The 21,034-nt window shown below is 43.3% G+C and overlaps 1 protein-coding gene across 2 annotated transcripts in view; it reads left to right on the top strand.

The window, feature by feature from the left end:
• The first annotated feature begins 9,620 nt into the window (after nucleotides 1–9,620).
• ULK4 (unc-51 like kinase 4) overlaps nucleotides 9,621–21,034 on the top strand; it is a 685,490-nt gene continuing 674,076 nt past the window's right edge. For both annotated transcript variants that reach the window (XM_027774534.1, XM_006155390.3), the window contains exons 1-3: nucleotides 9,621–9,799; nucleotides 13,177–13,276; nucleotides 16,325–16,464. In XM_027774534.1, the coding sequence (XP_027630335.1) occupies nucleotides 9,662–9,799; nucleotides 13,177–13,276; nucleotides 16,325–16,464 (378 nt within the window). In that variant the 5' untranslated portion in view covers nucleotides 9,621–9,661. The remainder of the gene's footprint in view (nucleotides 9,800–13,176; nucleotides 13,277–16,324; nucleotides 16,465–21,034) is intronic.

Here is a 21,034-nt window from a genome sequence, read left to right as displayed (position 1 = left end):
GGTGCGTGACTGTGGCTGTTTTCCGTGGCTGAAGCCCACGGTCGCGTCTCCCTCAGCCCTCGAAGAGAACGCAGGCCCGGAGGGGGCCGCCCTTCCTCGTCCCGCGCGTGGACGTGGTCTCCATGCCGACCCCGTGGCGGCCTTTGCGGGCGGGGCTTTGGGGCCTGTCTGCGCACTCCCGACTGTGGGGTCGCGTTCAGCTAAAAGCCCCACGTGACTGTCGGGGCGTGAGTCGGGCCCTCAGTGCCTCTCCGCGGACCTGGGTGCGGGGAGATTCGGGGTGTCAGTCATTGGAGTGCCCCGACCCCACCTCGTGACTCCCGGGCCCGGCCGTGTGGCCCCGGGCTCGGGGCGGCCTCGCTGACAGCGTGCACGGTGCAGAGAGGCAGGGGATTCAGCCGAGGGCCCCTCGGTCAGTGGAGGACTCGGGTGCACCTGCTGGGAGATCGCGGGGCCCCTCCTCCGAGCCTCCCAGCGCAGGTCTGGGGCGGCTGCTGTTAGTTTGCATCTGAATTACGTTTCTTTGTGGTGCTGGTGTGGGAGGCCAGGGTCTTGAGGATGGGGTCCAGCAGGTGGTGTGGTGGTGAAGATGCTGGACTCCCATGTGGTGGACGAAGGTTAAATCCTGAACCCGGTGGCGTGAAAATCATTCATGATGCCCATGCCTGTGTGTTCAAAATCAGGGAAGGAGGGACCAGCAGGTGGCATGATGATTAAGGTGCTGGACACTCCCACATGAATGACAGTGGTTCAAGTCCTGAACCTGGTGGCTTGCTTTCTCACTTTTCCTCTCTGTCCCTCTTTGGTCAAATTAAAATAAATAAAGTTAAATAAAATAAATAAAACTATAAAGAAATGTAAGAAAGGGATGGCTCTGAAAGTCATGTGGCCATTTTAGGGAGCAGCAGGGTCTGTCATTTTTTTATTTTTTGGAGAGGTTTTCGCTATAGAGCGCGTGCGCTCGCCAGACAGACAGAGACAGAGAGACAGAGAGCGAGAAAGCGAGAAATCACACGCACACGCGCCCAGCGTGAGTTCAAGCCACCGGGTCCGGGACTCAAACCGCAGTCGACTACGTGGGAGTCCAGTGACATAGCCATTACGCTAACTGCTGGTCCCCAGGGTCTGTTATTGAGAGGCTCAGAGACAGACTTCTGATGTATCTGGTAAAATGTCATTTCCGGGGGGCCAGCAGATATGGCATAGTGGTCATCTTGCTAAACTCCCATATGGCTGACCACTGTGGTTCAACTCTTGGACCCAGTGGACGGGTGCATACCCAAGATCTTGGGAGAATGGAGGAGAAGGTACTGGGGTGTAGCCACCCCCCCCACCGGGGAGGGGGTGATTTCTCACTTTGCCTTTCACTGTTTGGCCTTCCCTCCAATCCCCCCCAACTCCTGTCCTAAGGCAAAAAAACTATGAAAATAGCCCCCAAATGCTATTTCTTGTTCCAGGTAGTGATTACGAGAGTATCTGTCTTCCTTTTTTTAAAAAAAATTAATTCATGGGAACCAGCAGTTAGCGTAATGGCTATGTCACTGGACTCCCACGTAGTCGACCGCGGTTCGCGTCCCAGACCCAGTGACTTAAACTCACACCGGGCGTGTGTGCGTGCGTGCCCAAGATCCCGAGAGGAGAATGGAGGAGAAGGGATTGTGGCATGACCATCCCCCCTGGGGGGTGATTTCTCGCTTTCTGTCTCTGTCTGTCTGGCGAGTGCACGTGCCCTATAGCGAAAACCTCTCAAAAAATTTATTTATTATTATTACTTCTTAAAAACAATTATTTTGTTAAACTGAGAGGGACAAGAGTGAGAGAGAGAGGGAAAGTGAGAAAGTAAGCCGCCAGGTCTAAGACTCGAACCGGGTTTGGCCATGTGAGAGTCCAGATCCCTTAACCACTATGTCACCTGCCAGCCCCTATTATTACTATTTTTTATTCACTAGATGTGGGAGAGGAGAGAAAGAGAAAGCCTCCAGGTCTGGGACTCAGACTGTGGGAGTCCAGCGCCTTAACCATCTTGCCACCTGCTGATCCTGGGTGTCTGTCTTCTGATAACTCATTAAATTGTTTAAAATATACTATTTATTTTGTGGGAACTTCTGTTATTTGTTCTTCATTTTACAATTTAGAGGTTATAGATTTTTAAAAATCATTTTATGAAAGTCTTTAAAGGGGAACATCTTTGCCCAGAGTCAAAAAAGAAAATTAGTCATGGGAATTCCAGACTCGAAAGATAACTTAGAAAATAATCTGATCCAATTCTTATTTTACTCTAAGGAAAGTGAGTCCTACAGAAGGGAAGTGGTTAACCACCCTAGTAACTAATGAGATTTGTTAACTTCAGACTGTGTGCTCTGTCATGTGGATACTGAGTAAATGCTAAGGAAATGGATTTGGCCTAAATCAAATCCAAAATTTTCACATTTTATTTAGTACTTTTTTTTCTTGTGGCTCTAAACCTTATTTTCAAGAAAGCAATTGCTCATCTTATGTACACTCTTTTAATTTATCTAATCCTGATGTATTCTCTAATGTGTCCAACTTGTGAACATTTAATTAAGACATTTGATTATTTCTGGCTTAATAGCTTCTCTGTCTTTTTTTTTTCTTTTTCTTTTTTTGGAGAGGTTTTTGCTATCGGGCGCGTGTGCTCGCCAGCCAGATAGAGAGAGACAGAGAGACAGAAAGTGAGAAATCACCCCCTAGGGGGGATGGCCACACCGCAATCCCTTCTCCTCCATTCTCCTCTCGGGATCTTGGGCACACACGCACATGTGCCCGGCGTGGGTTTTAAGCCACCGGGTCTGGGACACGAACCACAGTTGACCACGTGGGAGTCCAGCGACATAGCCATTATGCCAACTGCTGGTCCCAATAGCTTCTTTATCTTAACATAATGTCTGTTTAATCTTATTTTAGTTATACACATACTATGTTGACTATTTTTTTGTTTTAAAAGTTATTTATTTAATTTTATTAATTATTATTATTATTATTTTTGCTATATTGCACATGCATTCACCAGAGAGAGGCGGACAGAATAAGAGAGAAAGCAAGCCTCCAGGTCCAGGACTCGAACTGTTGTTGACCATGTATGTGGGAGTCCAGTGTCTTAACCACCATGCCACCTGCCCACCCCATACTATCTTGTCTTCTGGCTACACATTATTCCAATTAGGATTGCATTTTTTGGGACCAGCAGATGGCATAATGGTTACATCACCGGACTCCCACAGTGTCTACTGTGGTTCAAGTCCTGGGCCTGGTGGCTTGAAACCCATGCTGGGCACATGTGCGTGTGTGCCCAAAAATCCCAAGAGGAGAATGGAGGAGAAGGGATTGTGCTGTAACCATCCTCCCTACGGGTTATTTCTTGCTTTCTGTTTCTCTTTTTCTCCTGCAAGCACACACACCCTATAGCAAAAAAATCTTTCTAAAACCTTTTTGTTTAAGGTTTTTGCCATAGAGTGAGTGTGCTCACTGGAAAGAGAGAGAGGGAAGGTGAGAAATCACTGTCCATTCTCCTCCTGTGATTTTGGATATGCACACACGTGTCTGGTGTGATTTTCAAGTTGCTAGGTCCAGGACTTAAACCGCTGTTGGCCATGGGAGAGCTCAGTGCCTTAACCACTACATCACCTGCTGGCCCAAGATCACATTTTCTTAACATGTACCAAATGTCTTTACTCGGGCAAAAACTGAAGTACTCCATGCCATAGAAGTAGAATCATGGTAGGTACCAGAATTTCTGAGGGCAGGGTGGGTCAGTGGGGTTTCAGAGAGAAAATGATCAGCAGATACAAAAATGCATGTAAAGAAGTGGAATAGGTTCTGGAACTGTACACTACAGCTGGGTAAACATGTCGCTGACAATTCAATACGTATTTACTCCTCCCCTCCAAAAATGGGGGGGAAAACTAGAAAATGAGTACAACGTTATGTAATATTCAGTGGTTTTTTTTTGGGGGGGGGAGGGTTTCACTATAGGGCGGATGCGCTCGCCAGAAAGAGAGAGACAGACAAAAATGAGAAATCCCCCCCCAGGGGGAATGGCCACACCGCAATCCCTCCTCCTCCATTCTCCGCTTGGGATTTTGGGCATGCACGCACACGCACCTGGCGTGAGTTTAAGCCACTGGGTCCAGGACTTGAATTGCGGTTGACTACATGGGAGTCCAGCAACATAGCCATTATGCTAACTGCTGGTCCCTGTAATATTTCAGGGTTGAACAAGGCAAATATTCCTGCATCCTTGATTATTGCATACTACATATATGTGCTTTCAAAAAGCACACTGTACCCCATAAAGATGTACAATGATTATCTGTAAACCAGAAATCATAATAAAAAAAAAAGACTATATTTTGGTGAGTCAAGGATCAGGATTGGGGAACCAGCAGGTGATATGGTGGTTAAGATGCTGGACACTCCCACATGGCCGATGATAGTTCAAGTCCTGAACCTGGTGGCTTGCTTTCTCACTTTCTCTCTCTCTCTCTGTCTCTCTTTGGTCAAATTAAAATAAATGAATGAATACATAAAATTAAATACATAATTCTTAAAAAAAAAAGAATCAGGATTAGCCAGTGTGGTGGTCCAGGGTAAGACCAAGTTCTGTGATGCTGAAGCGGTTTAGGAGGGTCTGAGGTCATATCCAAGCCTGCGTGTATGCCATCGATCCTGGCTGAGGTTGCAGGGGTCGTGGTGTGAGGTTGAGGTTGTCCTCCCTTTCCCTCTCACTCTTTCTTTCTGTCATGGAAGAAATGGATAATGGGCCAGCCAGTCGTATGGTGGTTAAGGTGGCTGGATCCCACATGGCTGTCTGAGTACTTCGCGGCTGGACCTAGTGACTTTGAGGAACATGCTGGGTGTATGTGTGTGCATGCTTAAAATTCCAAGAGAATGGAGAAAGGATTGTGATGTGACCATCCCCCTGAGGGGTACTTTCTCTCTCTTATCTTTCTCCAGCAAGTGCATGTGCCCTATAGCAAAAACAAAAAACAAAACAAATAAACGGATAATTAAAAAAAAAAAGTCTGATTGGTTTTTCTTAATGGTTTACTTTTACAGAGAAGTAGAATGTAAAAAGAATTTAGGAAAACTACATTAAAAAATAGATACCAACCTTTGCCTTTTTTTTAACTTTCTATTTATTTTAATTCCAAATTCTCCCACATCTTTTCTACTTATAATTAAAAAAAAAATTCATTAGTTATCTGGTTTCTTCTGATGTGTTCTTTACACCAGGTTTGCAATGCAAATAATTACATGTAATTACTAGTCTATAACTTTTTACATAGGCTTTTTCCCATTTTGCAGTAAATTTTAATTTCATTGAAAAATGGAGTCAGATAATTAGCTCTTATACTAGATTTTTTTTAAAAAAAGAATTATTTATTTAATTTATTATTATTATTATTTACTTTGCTACAGGGCATGTATGCTCATGAGGGAGAGAGAGAAAGGGAGAATGGGAAAATGAGAAAGCAAGCCACCAGGTCGGGGACTTGAGCCACAGTCATCCATGTGGAAATCCAGTGTCTTAATCACCATGCCACCTTTTGGCCCCAGTGCAAGATTCTCAGATCTCTGGTTCCTTATGCCAGTACAGGATTCAGCAAACTCTAGCTTATAGGCCAAATCTTGCTCCTGGCCTATTATTATTATTTTTTAAATAATTACTTAATTTCATTTATTATTATTATTTTTAATTTGACCAGAGAGAGACAGAGAAAAAGAGAAAGAGAGAGTGAGAATTCAGGCCGCCAGGTCTGGGACTTGAACCGTGGTCAGTTGTGGGAGTCCATTGCCTTAAACCACCATGCCACCTTCCAACTCCTCCTGGCCTGTTTTTATATGGCTGACAATTGAAGAAAAGTTGTTAGTTTTAAAAAATGATTTTAAAAAATCAAAAGAATATTTTGTGGCATATAAAATTGTATGCACAGAGGTATTATGCCGCTCAAGGGAAACTGGATCTCACAGGGCGACTTAGGGTAGGAGGCACGGCCCCATCAGCCTGCAGCACACCAGGGAGGCCTGTGGGTGCCCAAGATCAGATGGGTCGGAGGACTGGAGGAAGAGGACTGTGGTATGATAGGACTCTGTGGAAAGTGAGTACTCCCCCTTCTCTCTCACGTGTGCCTGACATGATTTTCGTGCTGCTGGGCCTGGGACTCGAACTGCTGTCAGCCATGTGGGACTCCAGTGCCTTCACCACCACACCACCTGCTGACCAGAGATTTTTTTTTTTTTTTTTTTGCTATAGGGCATGTGTGCCCACTGGAGAGATAGAGATGGAGAGAGAGAAAGGGAAAAGTCACCCTCTGTGGGGGATGACTGTGCTGCAATCCCTTCTCCTCTGTTCTCCTCTCAGGATTTTGGGCATGCATGCATATGTTCCTCGTGTGAATTTCTTTCTTTTTTAAATCATTATTTGTTTAATTTTATTAATTAATTAATTTATTTAAATTTGACCAGAGAGGGACAGAGAGAGAGAGAGAGAGAGAGAGAGAGAGAGGGAAAAGAAGCGAGAAAGTAAGCCCAGGTTCAGTTTACAGGCCAATCTCCATATGCCCAACAAAACTACACATGCCTGTTAATACTGGCTAATTAAAAGGCTGGATGGGACCAGCAGTTAGCATAATGACTATGTTGCTGGACTCCATGTAGTTGACCGCGGTTCAAGTCCTGGACCTGGTGGCTTAAAACTCACACCGGGCGCATGTGTGTGCATGCCCAAGATCCCGAGAGGAGAAGGGATTGCAGCATAGCCATCCCACCTGGGGGGTGATTTCTCACTTTCTGTCTCTCTGTCTCTCTCTCTCTGTCTGGCGAACGTATGCGCCCTGTAGCAAAAACCTCTCCAAAAGAAAAAAAAGGCTGGAGTTGGAAGTTCTGACATGGTGAGACCATGTCAAAAATATCTATGTTGGACCAGCAGACAGCATAGTGATTAAGGCACTAGACTCCCACATGATTGATCACAGTTCAAGTCCCAGACCTGGTGGCTTGAAATTCACACCAGGGGGACGAGCAGGTGACGTGGTGGTTAAGGTGTTGGGCACTCCCACATGGCCAACCATGGTTCGAGTCCTAGACCTGGACTTAGCCATTATACTTATTGCTTAGATAATTTTTGGGAAGTTTTACTTTTTTTGGGGGGAGTCATAGTCTTTTTCAGAAGTTTAGAGCATGTATGCTTGCTAGAGAGAGAAGACAGAGACAATGAGAGGGAAAGTGAGAAATTACCATTCTAAAGGGATGGCTATGCTGTAATCCCTTCTCCAATCTCCTCTTGGGATCTTGGGCACACATGCACACACCCCTGGTGTGAGTCTCAAACCACCAGGTCTGGGACTTGAACTGCAGTTGGCCATATGGGAGTCCAGGGACCTAACTGCTATGCCATCTGCTGGTCCCTGTTATTATTTTTAATTTGATTATAATTTATTCAAATGGAAAGAGTTACATTTTACTTCAGCTTTATTGAGATGTGATTGAGAAACAATGATATATATTTAAGGTTTATAGTGTGATGGTTTGATATACATATATGTTGCGAGTTTCTGGTAAGTATTCTGTAGTCTAGTGTGTACAGTGTAATCCTCCCAGATACCAGTTTATGAAAAACCATTTTTCTGTATATTTTGTTTTATTAATTTCTCTCTGAGTGAGGGGTATGGGAGTGGGGGAGAGACAGATTGCAACCCATCCCAGCCTTAGCCAGGTCCTGTCCTGGACACACAAGTGCCTGGCCTTCTCAGAAAGGTCTTGGGATGTAAATCTGGACTCTTTCTATGTAGGTCAGTGTTGCAGAGCGATGCATTTCACTACTGTGCCACCATCAGGCCCTGAAAGATGATTTATTTTTATTTTTATTTTTTATTTTATTTTTTTTAAGAGGTTTTTGCTATGGGGTGCATGCGCTCGCCAGACAGAGAGAGACAGAGAGACAGAAAGCGAGAAATCACCCCCCAGGGGGGATGGCCACGCCGCAATCCCTTCTCCTCCATTCTCCTCTTGGGATCTTGGGCATGCACGCACACGCGCCCGGCGTGAGTTTTAAGCCACCGGGTCCGGGACGTGAACCGCAGTCGACTACGTGGGAATCCAGTGACATAGCCATTACGCTAACTGCTGGTCCCCTGAAAGATTGTTTTTAGTTTAATGAATACTTTAATTATATTGTAAATATGTTGCTTAAGATAATAATTCCACTGTTTTACTTAATTCTAACTAAAATCTAATCTGATAAAAGGTTTTATCAAGTCCTTATTCACTCATGAAAATTAAGATGTTACATTAGCCAAGAAAATGCACACATTTAACTGCTTATAGCCTAGATAAAGGATGAAGTGCTTGGTTAAAATGTTTTCTTGAGGGCCACCCATAACCTGGTGGTCAAGGGAACCAGATCCCACATGGCCAACTACGCAATTCAAATATTGCAGCTGGTGGCTTGAAAAACACCCTGGGGACCCAGTGCCTTCAAAACCACAGTGTGTGTGTGCATTCCCAAATTCCTGACAGGATGGAGAAATGGAGGAGAAGGGATTGTGTTACAACTATGCCCCTGGAGGGGTGCTTTTTTCCTTTATTGCTCTCTGTCTATCTTCTCTCTCAGGTACATGTACCCTGAGACAAATTGAAATAAATTAAAAAAATAAACTTGATTTAGATCAGTGTGTGTCGGACTTTTTCTATAAAAGGCTAGAGAGTGGATATGGTATGGATTATGTAGGACATCTAGTCTCTGTCACGGCTATTCTACTCGCCATTGTAGTGTGGAAACAGCCGTAGACAAATATATAAAGTGAGTGGTTATTAGCTGTCTTCCAGTTAAATTCCAAAAGCAGGGAGCAGGCCTGGTTTGGCCAGCGAGCCAGTATTTTGCTGATCCCTGACTCTGAGTAATATTTGGATTAACTCTTGCAATCTCTATGGATTAAGTAGAAATATTACCATTACATCATTTTTATAAAGAATTTTCATATACACTATTTCATTTGCTTCTCATTTTAAAGCATGTCTATTCATAATAGCATGTGCATGGGCATTAGGGAGTCAGAGGGCGAGGAGAGCGAGGGGGAGAGAACTGGCCTGGATGGGGTCTGGCCACACCATGACCCTTCTTCCTTAGCCTTCCAGCTTGTCATGATCTTGGGCACTTGTGAGCCCATGCCCAGTGTGTTTCAGGTTTACCAGGCTAGGTATCTGAACCAGGTGGGCCATATGGGTTCCAGCTTCTCATAGTTATTGACGCTAAGGTGGGACATACATTATTCTATTATATACAGTCTATTTTCCTTGTAACAGAGAAAATAAAAAAAGAAAACATATATTGACTGAAATCTCATTGGTTCTCTGGTTTTGTTATCTGTGTTTGAAATAGCTACTATTTTTGTTAAGATCTTTTTGATAGAAAGTTAAATATTGTTTTCCGAATTGTTTATTTTTTCCTTTGGCTTTGTTTATTCCTCAAAAAGAATGACTCTAGTGTCCAACACTTGTAGATGAATTTTATGTGCGCAATTAGATTTATTTACATGTTAAATACAGGCATGCAACTAGCTTGTATTTCAAAGTATTATTTTTGTTTACTTTTTAGGAGCTAGAGATGGTATTTTATCGTATATGAGAAATCGGCCCAGAGATGGAGAACTTCATTCTGTACGAGGAGATTGGCAGAGGAAGCAGGACTGTTGTCTATAAAGGAAGGCGAAAGGGAACAATCAATTTTGTAGCTATTCTTTGTACTGATAAGTGCAAAAGGCCGGAAATTACCAATTGGGTAAGTGAAGTGTGTTTCCATCTGTCCGGGGAAAGACATGCTCTGATCAGGTAGAATAGGTAGCATGTGAACAGTAGCCATCAAATTTGCTGTGTCAAATGACATGTTTTTGATCTGGGATGGATGACCTTTTATCTGTTCCGTGCCACTGGTCCTGAAAAATAACTAATAAATATATCCCAGTAATCAACTTCTGTTTTTTGTTTTGGTACAAGTCAGGGACACTAGATCCTCTGTTAGAGTAGCCATCGAATTTGCTGTGTCAAATGACATGTTTTTTTTTTTTTTTTGGGAGAGATTTTCACTATAGGGCACCTGCGCTCGCCAGACAGAGAGAGACATAGAGACAGAAAGCAAGAAATCACCCCCCAGGGGGGATGGCCACACCGCAATCCCTTCTCCTCCATTCTCCTCTCGGGATCTTGGGCACGAATGCACACGCGCCCCGCGTGAGATTTAAGCCACCGCGTTCGGGATGCGAACCGCGGTCAACTACATGGGAGTCCAGCGACATAGCCATTACGCTAACTGCTGGTTCCCAAATGACACGTTTTTGATCTGGAACGGATGACCTTTTATCTGTTCCGTGCCACTCATCCTGAAAAATGACTAATAAATATATCCCAGTAATCAACTTCTGTTTTTTGTTTTGGTACAAGTCAGGGACACTAGATCCTCTGTTAGATAATTTGCTTTTACAATCTAGTGTATGAGTCTGGCACCGTAGTACAATAATTAAATGTTGTGCATAGAAATTCAGCTTCCACATGGCCAACTGCAGTTTGAATCCTAGCCCCAGAGGCTTGAAAAACACGCTGGGTATGTGTGCTTGCATGCTCCAAATTCTGACAGGATCGAGAACAGAAGAAAAAGGATTCTGAAGTGATCATGCCCTTTTTGGGGGTGCTTTCTTGTTTTCTGTCTATCCAGTGAGCCCAAGTGCCCACTGGCAATAAAAGAAATGTAGCATCCAAGCATGAAGCTTTCCAAGGACGGATACTGGAGGAGAGCGACTTGGGTTTGTAGTAGCTGTTTCACCGAACGACTATATTTCTGGAAGCATACCTAGTTTTTTTTTTTTTTTTTTCTTTCTCTTTCTCATTTAAAAAAATTGTAGTAAAATAGACATAATATGAAATTTACCATGGTAATGCTTTTTAGCTGTACAGTTCAATAACCCCGCGTGTATTCATTTTGCTGTGCAGCCGCCCATCCACTGCCACTGTCCATCTCCAGAAGCCTCTTCGTCTTGTGGAGCTGAAACTCTGTTCCAATCGAAGTATAGCTTCCATTTCTTCTCCTAGCTTTGTCAGCTGTCATCATCCTGTCTCCATGATTTTGCCTGCTCAAGGCCTCATATGAGTGATATCATACAGTATTTCTCTTGCTGTTTTTTTTTTTCTTAAGAATACTTTATTCTTTTTGTTCACCAGAGAGTGGGGAGGAAGAGAAGAAGAAAGCAACCACCAGTGGAGTGTGGTCACTCCACAATCCCTTCTCCTCCATTTTTCCTTCCTGTCAGAACTCAGCACACACACAAGCATCCAGCAGGTTTTTCAAACCTTGGGATAGGGCTTGCAGATGGCGTAGTGGTTAAGTCACTGGATTCCCACATGGCTGATCGTGGTTTGAGTCTCAGACTGGTGGCTTCAAACTCAACCTGGGGCACCAGTGCGTGTGTGACCAAGATCCCAAGAAGAGAATGGAGAAGGGATTGTAGTGTGGCTATCCCCCCCTCCCCCCGGGGGGGAATTTCTCACCTTCTCTCCCTCTGTTTCTGTCACTCTCTCTCTCTTTGACAAGTGTATGCACCCTAAGGCAAAAATCTCTAAAAGAAAAACCTCCAGATCAAGCATTTGAACCTTGGTTGGCCATGTGGGATCCAGCTCCCTTAAACACCATGGAATGAACTGGTTCACTATTTGTCTTTTTGTGACTTGCTTATTTCTTTCTTTCTTTTTTTTTTTTTTTACTTTATTTATTATTATAATTATTACTTTCCAGTTTGATAAGAGAGAGACTGAGAGAGAGATAGGAAGTGAGAAAGCAAGCCACCAGGTCCAAGACTTGAACCGTGATCGGCCATGTGGGAGTCCAGCGCCTTTAACCACCATGCCACTTGCTGGCCCCAGTGACTTGCTTATTTCACTTAGTATGTCTTTAAGGTTCACCCATGTTGTAGCATATGTTAGAATTAACTTCTTTTTAAAGCGGAATCATATTCTGTTATGGGTGTGTGTGTGTGTGTATTTGTGTGAATGTGTGTATATATGTATGTACATATTTGTTTTCCATTTATGGGTCAGTGGTCACTTGGGTTGTTTTCATACTTTAATTTGTGACTAATGCTGCTATAAAAATACATGTACAAATATCTTTTTTTGGGGGGTATAAACTAACCCAGCAGTGGTATTGCTATATTTTGAGGTAATTATTATTATTTTTTGATATTTTAAGGAGCCACCATACTGTTTTCCATAGCAGCTGTACATTTTAGCACTCAAACAGTGTGCAAGTTTCTCTACATCCCTACCAACACTTATTTTCTGTTTTATTTTCGGTGTGTGTTTGTGGTGTTTTAGATAGTGTCTCGCTGTGTCAAGACCCTCCTGCCTCACTCTGTTAAGTAGCTGGCACTACAGGTGTATACCACCATACTTGGCTTTTTAAGGTGGGCCAGGAATGAACCCTGGCCTCCCATGTGGCGTCAGCCTGCCAAGTAGCAGTGTCCAGCATGCGCTCCTATGGCTGGGCAAGAGAGACACAGAGGAGAGGGAGAAAGCAGTCCTCCAGTGGGTCACAGTCATGCTGCAATTCCTTTTCCTCCATTTCTCTTCTGTTGGGATTTTAGACATTCATATATGCCCAGCATGTTTTTTTTTTTTTTTTTTGAGAGATTTTCACTATAGGGCGCGTGCGCTCACCAGACAGACAGAGACAGAGAGACAGAAAGCGAGAAATCACCCCCCAGAGGGGATGGTCACGCTGCAATCCCTTCTCCTCCATTCTCCTCTCGGGATCTTGGGCACGCATGCACACGCGCCCGGCGTGAGTTTTAAGCCACCGGGTCCAGGACGCGAACCATGGTTGACTACGTGGGAGTCCAGCGACATAGCCATTACGCTAACTGCTGGTTCCCTGCCCAGCATGTTTTTCAAGCCACTGAAACTGGGATTTGAATTGTGGTCGGCCATGCGGGAACCTGTTCTCTTAACTACCAGACTATGCAGATAGCCTCTACCATCAAGTGTAATGGCTATATAAAATCTCACCAAATCAATTTCACCATTTTCTTACTATTTCCTATTATATATTTAAGTATTTCTTAGGTACAAACTTTTTTTTTTTTTTTGCATGAATGCTGTGTGATTTTACAGGTCCGCCTCACCCATGAAATCAAACACAAGAATATTGTGACCTTTCACGAGTGGTATGAAACCAGCAATCATCTCTGGCTAGTAGTGGAACTCTGCACAGGTGGGTGTGTGTGCAGGTGCTATGGATGTAGCCACCTTATGCACTGTTAAACATGTGGTGTGTGTTTTGTTACTTTCCTGTTATTTTCTATTGCAAATATAAGTAGCGTTGACCTGAAAAGATATTACTCAATGAGTCTTAGGGAAGAGTGAAGAGGTAAGATATTTAGTAAAAGGAAATTCAGTTTAGAGTTGACTTTACTTTGGTATGTCACTAAATTACCCACATAGAAATTTAGAAATATATTTACATGATGCTGAAATGATCAGTTTTATTAGTAAATAAAAACATTTTATATGAACTAGTTAATTAGCTGTTTCTAAAGTAGTATTATTTAAAACATTATTTCATTTTAATTTTCCACAGGGTGTGTGCACTTGTATGAGAGAGAGAGAGAGAGAAAGAGAGAGTGAGCGAGCGAGCACCCCCTAAGGGGTTGGCCACACCATAATCCCTTATCCATTTTCCTTTTGGGATTTTGGCCATGAGTGCTCATGTTTCTCAAGCTGCTAGATCTCGGACTCTAATCACGTAGTTGGCCCTGTGGCATCTAGCCACCTTAACCATCATCCTGCACACATCTTTTTGTTTTTATGAAAAGGAAAGGATACTTGCACTTTATAAAAACTTAAGCAATGTGGAAAAGTATGGGGGGGTGTCATCAAAAAGTTCATGGAAAATGCATATGATGAAAAAATACATATAGATCTCAAGTGTTTTTTGCCACAAAACGTATACTTCCATTTTCCCATGAACTTTTTTTTTTTTTAAATTACAAGAGGGCATGTGTGTTTGAGAGAGAGAGATACCACCCTCCAGTGGGGTGTGGTCATGCCTCAATCCCTTCTTTTTTCCCATTCTGTTAGGATTTGGGACACGCAAACACGCATGCCTGGCATGTTTTTCACACTGGTGGGGCTGGGATTTAAAATGTGGTTAACTATGCGGGATCTGTCTCCCTTAACCAATAGGCTATGGGGCTATTTTCAAGTACCTTTGTACAAAAATGAGCCAATACTTAGCGATACTATGTTCTATACTGTTGCTTCTTACAGCTTGGGGTGCTATATTTAGGGAGAAAGGTCACTATATAGCTATATATCTATATAAATATATAGACATCTGTCCTTTTAGTCTCAACATGGAGAGAAGAGTTTAACATGGAAAAATACAGTAAGTTATTGCTGTTCGTGTACTTTTAAAATATTTTGAGTAATAATAAAGGATCATTAGATACTAAGATATATTGTAATTATTACTAGTTTTGTAGGTTTTACCTGTTGGCACTTAGAATGATAAAACTTACTCGTTAAAGAGGTGGTTTGACGTAGTCTCCGTTTTATTCTGCCGAGTCAGTAGGAGAGGACTGTGGCTGGATGGCAGCCAGCACTCGTTCGGCTCTAAGCCATGTCATGTGAGGGACTTGAGCATTTGTGCATTTTGGTGCCTGTAGGGTGTCCTGGGGCCAGTCCCCTGCGGACACTGAGGGATGACTGTATTTACAGATAGACACAGCGACAAGTTGATCAGGAGACGCGTCTAGTATTAAGTGTTGCCTCAGCTGTTGTTTCTGAACCCTAACCAGGTATAATATCCTAACTCTACATTTTGCTTGGTTTGGAACAGTTCCACCAACACAAAATAAGCCAAACCCAAAATACCTCTTATTGTCATCGTAGTAATTCTTTTTTTTTTTTTGAAGAGGTTTGCGCTATAGGGCGCGTGCGCTCGCCAGACAGACAGAGAGAGACAGAGAGACAGAAAGCGAGAAATCACCCCCCAGGGGGGATGGTCACGCCGCAATCCCTTCTCCTCCATTTTCCTCTCGGGATCTTGGGCACGCACGCACACGCGCCCGGCGTGAGTTTTAAGTACGCTAACTGCTGGTTCCCGTCATCGTAGTAATTCTGATTGACTGAACCTCCAGAGGCCAGTTGAGATTTTCTATTTCTGAACGTGACTCTTATAATCTTGACCCTTGCAAAAAGTTTGTTGCTGGCACTTAGGTGGTAGAGATGTGACCAGGACCTTCAGAGAATGCAGAAATGCAATTCCCAGTGTACCTGCCTTAGGCTGTCTTTCTCATCGATGGTGTACACTAAGGGTGACTGTCCAACCGTTAAGGAAAGATAATGTCTTTTTTGCCATGCAGTACTTTGCAGGATGTCATCTGACTTGGCTTACATGTAAACAGACTACAGTTTGCATAACTTGAGATTAGTGAACAATTTTGGGTTAGTATTTTGCATTAATTTTTGAAGCTGCTCCTCTCTTGAGGGGTCTGGGGTGATCGCCCTCTCATGGTATTGTTTACTGGTTATCACTCATCCAGACAGAGAAGGCGCTTTCCTGGAGCTGGCTTAGAGTGTGAGCACAGACTTTCTGGTGCTCAGATTGCTGTGCTCATTTGCGTGTTTGTTTCCCCTGCCAGACTGTCAGATTACTCTCTTGAGTGATGCTCTTTTATTTTTATAAGGGACACCTGCGTGCCAGAGGCACAAAGAGAGAATGGGGGAGAGGGAGAAACCACAGTGTGTGGCCATGCTGCAGTTCCTCCTGTCAGGATTTTGGGCATTGGGACCAGCAGATGGCAGAATGGTTATGTCGCTGAATTCCCACATAGTTGCCCGTGTCGAGTCCCACACCTTGCTTAAAACTCATGCCAGGTGCGTGTGTGAGTGTGCCCAAAATCCTGAGAGGGGAATGGAGAAGAAGGGTTTGCGGCATGGCCCTCGCCTCAAGAGGTGATTTCTTGCTTTCTGTCTTTCTGTCTCTCCAGCGAACACACGTGCCCTATAGCAAAAATCTCTTCGGAAAAAAAAGAGATTTTGGGCAGGTATGCATACATGCGTCTGTGTTTTTCAAGCTTCTGGCGCCAGAATTTGAACTGCATGGCTGGCCATGTGGGATCCAGCTCCCTTATCCGTCAGGCTGCTGGGTCAGCCTTGATTATTTTTTAATGCACCATGTCTGCTTGCATGGAACCTTTTGGAATCACTGTGTGATGTTGATAGACTCAGACGGGGGATTTTAATCAACTTCTTGCAGGTGGTTCCTTAGAAACAGTTATTATTCAAGATGAAAACCTCCCAGAAGATGTCGTGAGAGAATTTGGAATTGACCTGATTACTGGATTACATCATCTTCATAAGCTTGGCATTCTCTTTTGTGACATTTCACCTGGGAAGGTAATTCATGAAAGTTTTGATTTCCTAACTGCCTGTGGTACAATTTAGACTGCTTCCTTAAAGGTATTTTAGATAAAGTTTTGGCAGGGAACATCTTGAAATTCTGTTGCTTTTTTTTTTTTTTTTCACTTAAAAGGAAATACACAGTACACGTTGTGAATCCCTAATCCAAAAATTCGAAATCTGTGTTGCTCTAAAATGTGAAACATTTTTTTTTTTAGAGAGGTTTTTGCTATAGGGTGCATACGCTCACCAGACAGCAGACAGAGAGAGACATAGAGACAGAAAGTGAGAACCCCCCCCCCCCCGGGGATGGTCACGCCACAATCCCTTCTCCTCCATTCTCTTCTCGGGATCTTGGGCACGCATGTACACGCGCCCGGCGTGAGTTTTAAGCCACCGGGTCCGGGACGTGAACCGTGGTCGACCACGTGGGAGTCCAGTGACATAGCCATTACGCTAACTGCTGGTTCCCTAAAATGTGAAACTTTTTGAGTTCTGACATGACACCACAGGTGGAAAATTCTACACCTGACCTTATGTAACAGGTCACAGTCAAAATGCTGCAGTACAGGGGCTGTATGGTGGCTCCGTGGTTAAATGTGATGAACTGCAGGTGGACCCACAAGGGAAGGTCGCAGTGCACATCTAGAGACCCCCCTCCCCCCCGCCCAAGTGCACTGGGCGTGTGTGTGCCCATGATCTGGGCAGGAAGGGGTAGATCGCAAAGTCCAGATCCTGCTGGGGGTGCTGCAGCTCTGTCTCCATCTTTGTTTCTCTCTCATTCATGGAATAAATAAATCCTAAATCTGCCGTAATCCAAAATACTGCATAATACTACCTTTAGGCTACATGTAGAAGGTGAATATAAAACATAAATGAGTTTTGTGTTTAGACTTGGGTCCCATTCCCATGATATTGCACTTATTAAGTGTGCAAATATCTGAACATCGGAGAAAGCTTGAATTCTGAAACACTCTGGTCCCAAGCACTTTTAGATAGGGGGTATTCGGTTTGCACTGTGTTTCAGCTGCCCATTTAAGTCGCTTTTAGAATGCGAAGTCTCTCTTCCCTTCAGATCTCTGAGTAACTCCTTATTGCTGCCAAGGCATATTGTGAATGATGAGCCTAGTAGCCCATAAAAGCAGACTGCCTTAGCTCTTAAATCAGAGTACACATTTATGAGCCATTATTTTAGTTGGATAATGGCATTCTTGGCTTTTTTGGGTATAAATAGTTATTTACAACTAAATGTGCTTCAGCGTAGTAGTCATGAAGCCTGCTTAGTTTCTGAGTGGCAGTTGCTGATACTTAGAAGCCTGGATCCTGGACAAGTTACCCTGCTTCTTTGTGCCTTCGTTTCTTGTCTGTGATATGGAAATACATGTTTTCAGAGTGTTTGTGAGAATTGCCTGTCATATTTAGGTTAAGCTTCTAGGGCACCTTCTTTTTTTTATAACAACACATGCGGCATGCACATGGAAAAGGGGTGGGGAGAAAACAACACCGTCAATAGAGTCTCATCATGTTGCAGTCCCCCTTCGCCAGCCCTCCAACTTTTCAGGGTCTTGGGCTCCCCCCCGCCCCCACACCAAGTACCTGCTGTGCTTTTAGGCCAGCCAGGGGATCCGAACCTGCAACTATGACCTCCAGACACACAGGGCATTTATGTAACCACTGAGCCAGTCCTTGTTCTTGCAATAAGTGGCATCTACTACTGTCTTTATATGAGTATACTTGTACAATATATATTTGTACAAGTTATTAGTGGGTTTTTTAACTTCTTTTCCTTCAATATATGCCAATTATTAATAAAGGGAAAATTGAACATTTCGTTTTTAGTTTTTTTTTTTTTTCCGTTTTTGCTCTAGGATGAATGCGTTTGCCAGACGGATAGAGAGAGAGAGAGGGAAAGTGAGAAATCATCTCTCAGACGAGATAGCCACACCAGAGTCCCTTCTCTGCCATTCTCCTCTTGGGATTTTGGGCATGCACACACATGTATCCTATATGATTCTCAAGCCTTCAGGTCTTGGAATTGAACTGTGAAGCTGGCTTTGTGGAATCCAGTGCCTTAACCTCCTGGCCCTGAATATTTCATTTTAAAATTTTATTTTTCTAGGCCATCTTTATGAGAAGATGATTAGACATAAAAGAGAAAACTCCATCAAAGCTTTCTATGAGTACAAGTTCTTGTTTGAAATGTTAGTATATTTACTTCAAGGTGCAGCCCCTCAACTCTCATTGTAGAGTTGAAAGTAGCTGTAGACAATATGTAAATGCATGCTTGTGTTTCAGAAACTAATTATGAACACTGAACTGTGAATTTCATGGGGCAAGCAGATGGCGTAGTGGTTATGTCACCCTACTCCCATACAGCTGACCACAGTTGAAGTCCTGGACCTGGTGGCTTCAAAATCATGCTGGGCCCGTGCGCGTGAGTGCCCAAGATCTCAGGAGGAGAATGGAGGAGAAAGGAGGAGAAGGGATTGTGGCATGGCCATCCCTCTCCCACCCGGGGGGGTGATTTCTCACTTTCCCTTTCATTGTTTCTGTCTTTCTCTCCGGCAAGTGCATGTGCCTTAAGGCAAATTTTTTTTGAACTTCGTATAATTTTCACATGCCAAGAAATATTGTTATTTTAATTTTGTTCAACTGTTTATAAATACAAAAACTGCTCTTAGTTCACAGCCATTCAAGAACAGGCAGTGGCTGGGATTTAATCCAGAGGCTATAGTTTGCTATTATCTGTAAGGGAGTTAATAATGAGATTTATTATCAGTCATTATGGTCTAAAAATTCAGGTTTTCTTTTTTTTTTTTTTTTTTATTTGCCAGAGGGCGTGTGACAGGGACAGAGGATGGGAAAATGAGAAAGCACCCTGCATAGTCTTCAGGCCCCAGGGTCTGGGGCTCGAACTGTGTAACTGGCCATGCAGGATCCAGCGCCTCAACCACCATGCCACTACTGACCCCAAGTTGCCTTTCTTTATTTTGTTATATAAATTATACTTAATTATTATTTGAAATTTTATTAAAAAAAATCTCTATATGTTGGTAAAGTCAAATTTATTTTGAACAGAGTGGAAATAATTGCTAAATAATTAAAGCATTTCAAAACGGTTTTTATATAGTTTTAATTAGTCTCATTCTTTTTTATGTCTTAAATATAAGTACTTGTATTGTTGCTTATGGTAATTTAGTTCTACAGTGGTATGTTATTCTTTGTTTAATGAAAACTAGTATGTTTGAAAAAAATAATTTTAAGAAAGAAGTGTATATGGGCCCGTCCACGGCATAGTGATTAAGTGCCGTGTGTAGGGGCTGCATCCCACGTACCCACCTGCAATTCAAATGCCAGCCACAGCTGCGTGGAAAACAAGTCAGGCACATGCGTTTGTGTGCCCCAAATCCTGATGGGAGGGAGGAGTGGAGAAAGGGACTGTGGTGTGACCATGAGAGAGTCCTTTCCTTATCTCAGCCCCCCTCTCCCTCCTTCTCTCTCTTTCCTTCTGGTGAATGCATGCACCCATGGCAATAAAACAGTTTGAATAAAAAGGTGTTTACCTATGCACCATGTATGCAAACCGATAACGGAGTAGCAAATACCACTTCTATTATGTTTTCCAGTATGTTCTCAACCAATACAATGGAATGACGGTACCTTTCAGTTCCTACATACAGGGACAGCAGCACAGGTGGCTCAGAGTTCCCTGCTTACCGTGCCAGACAGCTGCGTGTCCATCCCACGGCATGGCCACTGCTTCCCTGGCACCATCCCGTTGATTATGAGAGTAGGCTTTTTTTAATACATCCTTTCTCTTATAAATGTGTAAGAAAATCAGGATAAGGTAGAGGAGGAAGATGGTAAAGCAAGGAAGCATTAGAAGTGTGAGTGGTGTAAAAATCCACAGGAGAGAGTTTGCGAAATTCAAACAGTCCTCCAATGGGTCCGCACCAAACCGTTCTTGCAGTATGCGAATCAGACAAGTCATACAGGCATTGAATCCGGTCCTGCACCACAGGTTTGATTTTTATCTATCGTTTTTCTTTAGGGGAAAATCACAAATTTAATCTCTTTCTTCATTGCCACAGCAGACCTTTAATTTTGACATAGAAATGAGATGAACATCTCGGCCCCAGTTTCAATGAATGTATTCTGGAAAACACAATGCCAAGTTTATTCTTGTTTTTCTTTTTTTCTTTCAAGAGAGATTTTTGCTATAGATTGCACGTGTTTACTAGAGAGACAGAGGAGCAGAAAGCGAGAAATCACTCCCTGAGGGGATGGCCACACTGCAGTCCCTTCTCCTCCCTTCTCCTCTTATGATCTTGAACATGCATGAACACTCACTTGGCATGAGTTTGAAGTTTTCAGGTCCAGGACTTCAACCATGGCCAACTATGTGGGAGTCCAGTGATGTAACCATCATGCCATCTGTTGGTCCCCCAAATTGCCTTTTTTTTTTTTAAAGAGAGATTTTTGTTACAGGGTGTGTGTGCATGCTGGACAGACAGAGAGAGACAGAGACAGAAAGTGAGAATCACCCTCTAGAGGGGGTGGACATCCC

The sequence above is a fragment of the Tupaia chinensis genome, unplaced genomic scaffold (assembly GCF_000334495.1).
Source record: "Tupaia chinensis unplaced genomic scaffold, TupChi_1.0 Scaffold000451_2, whole genome shotgun sequence".
In the NCBI taxonomy this organism is placed as follows: Eukaryota; Metazoa; Chordata; class Mammalia; order Scandentia; family Tupaiidae; genus Tupaia; species Tupaia belangeri.
The sequence above is the reverse complement of the archived record's forward strand: the minus strand, read 5'-3'. Positions and strand labels throughout refer to the sequence as shown.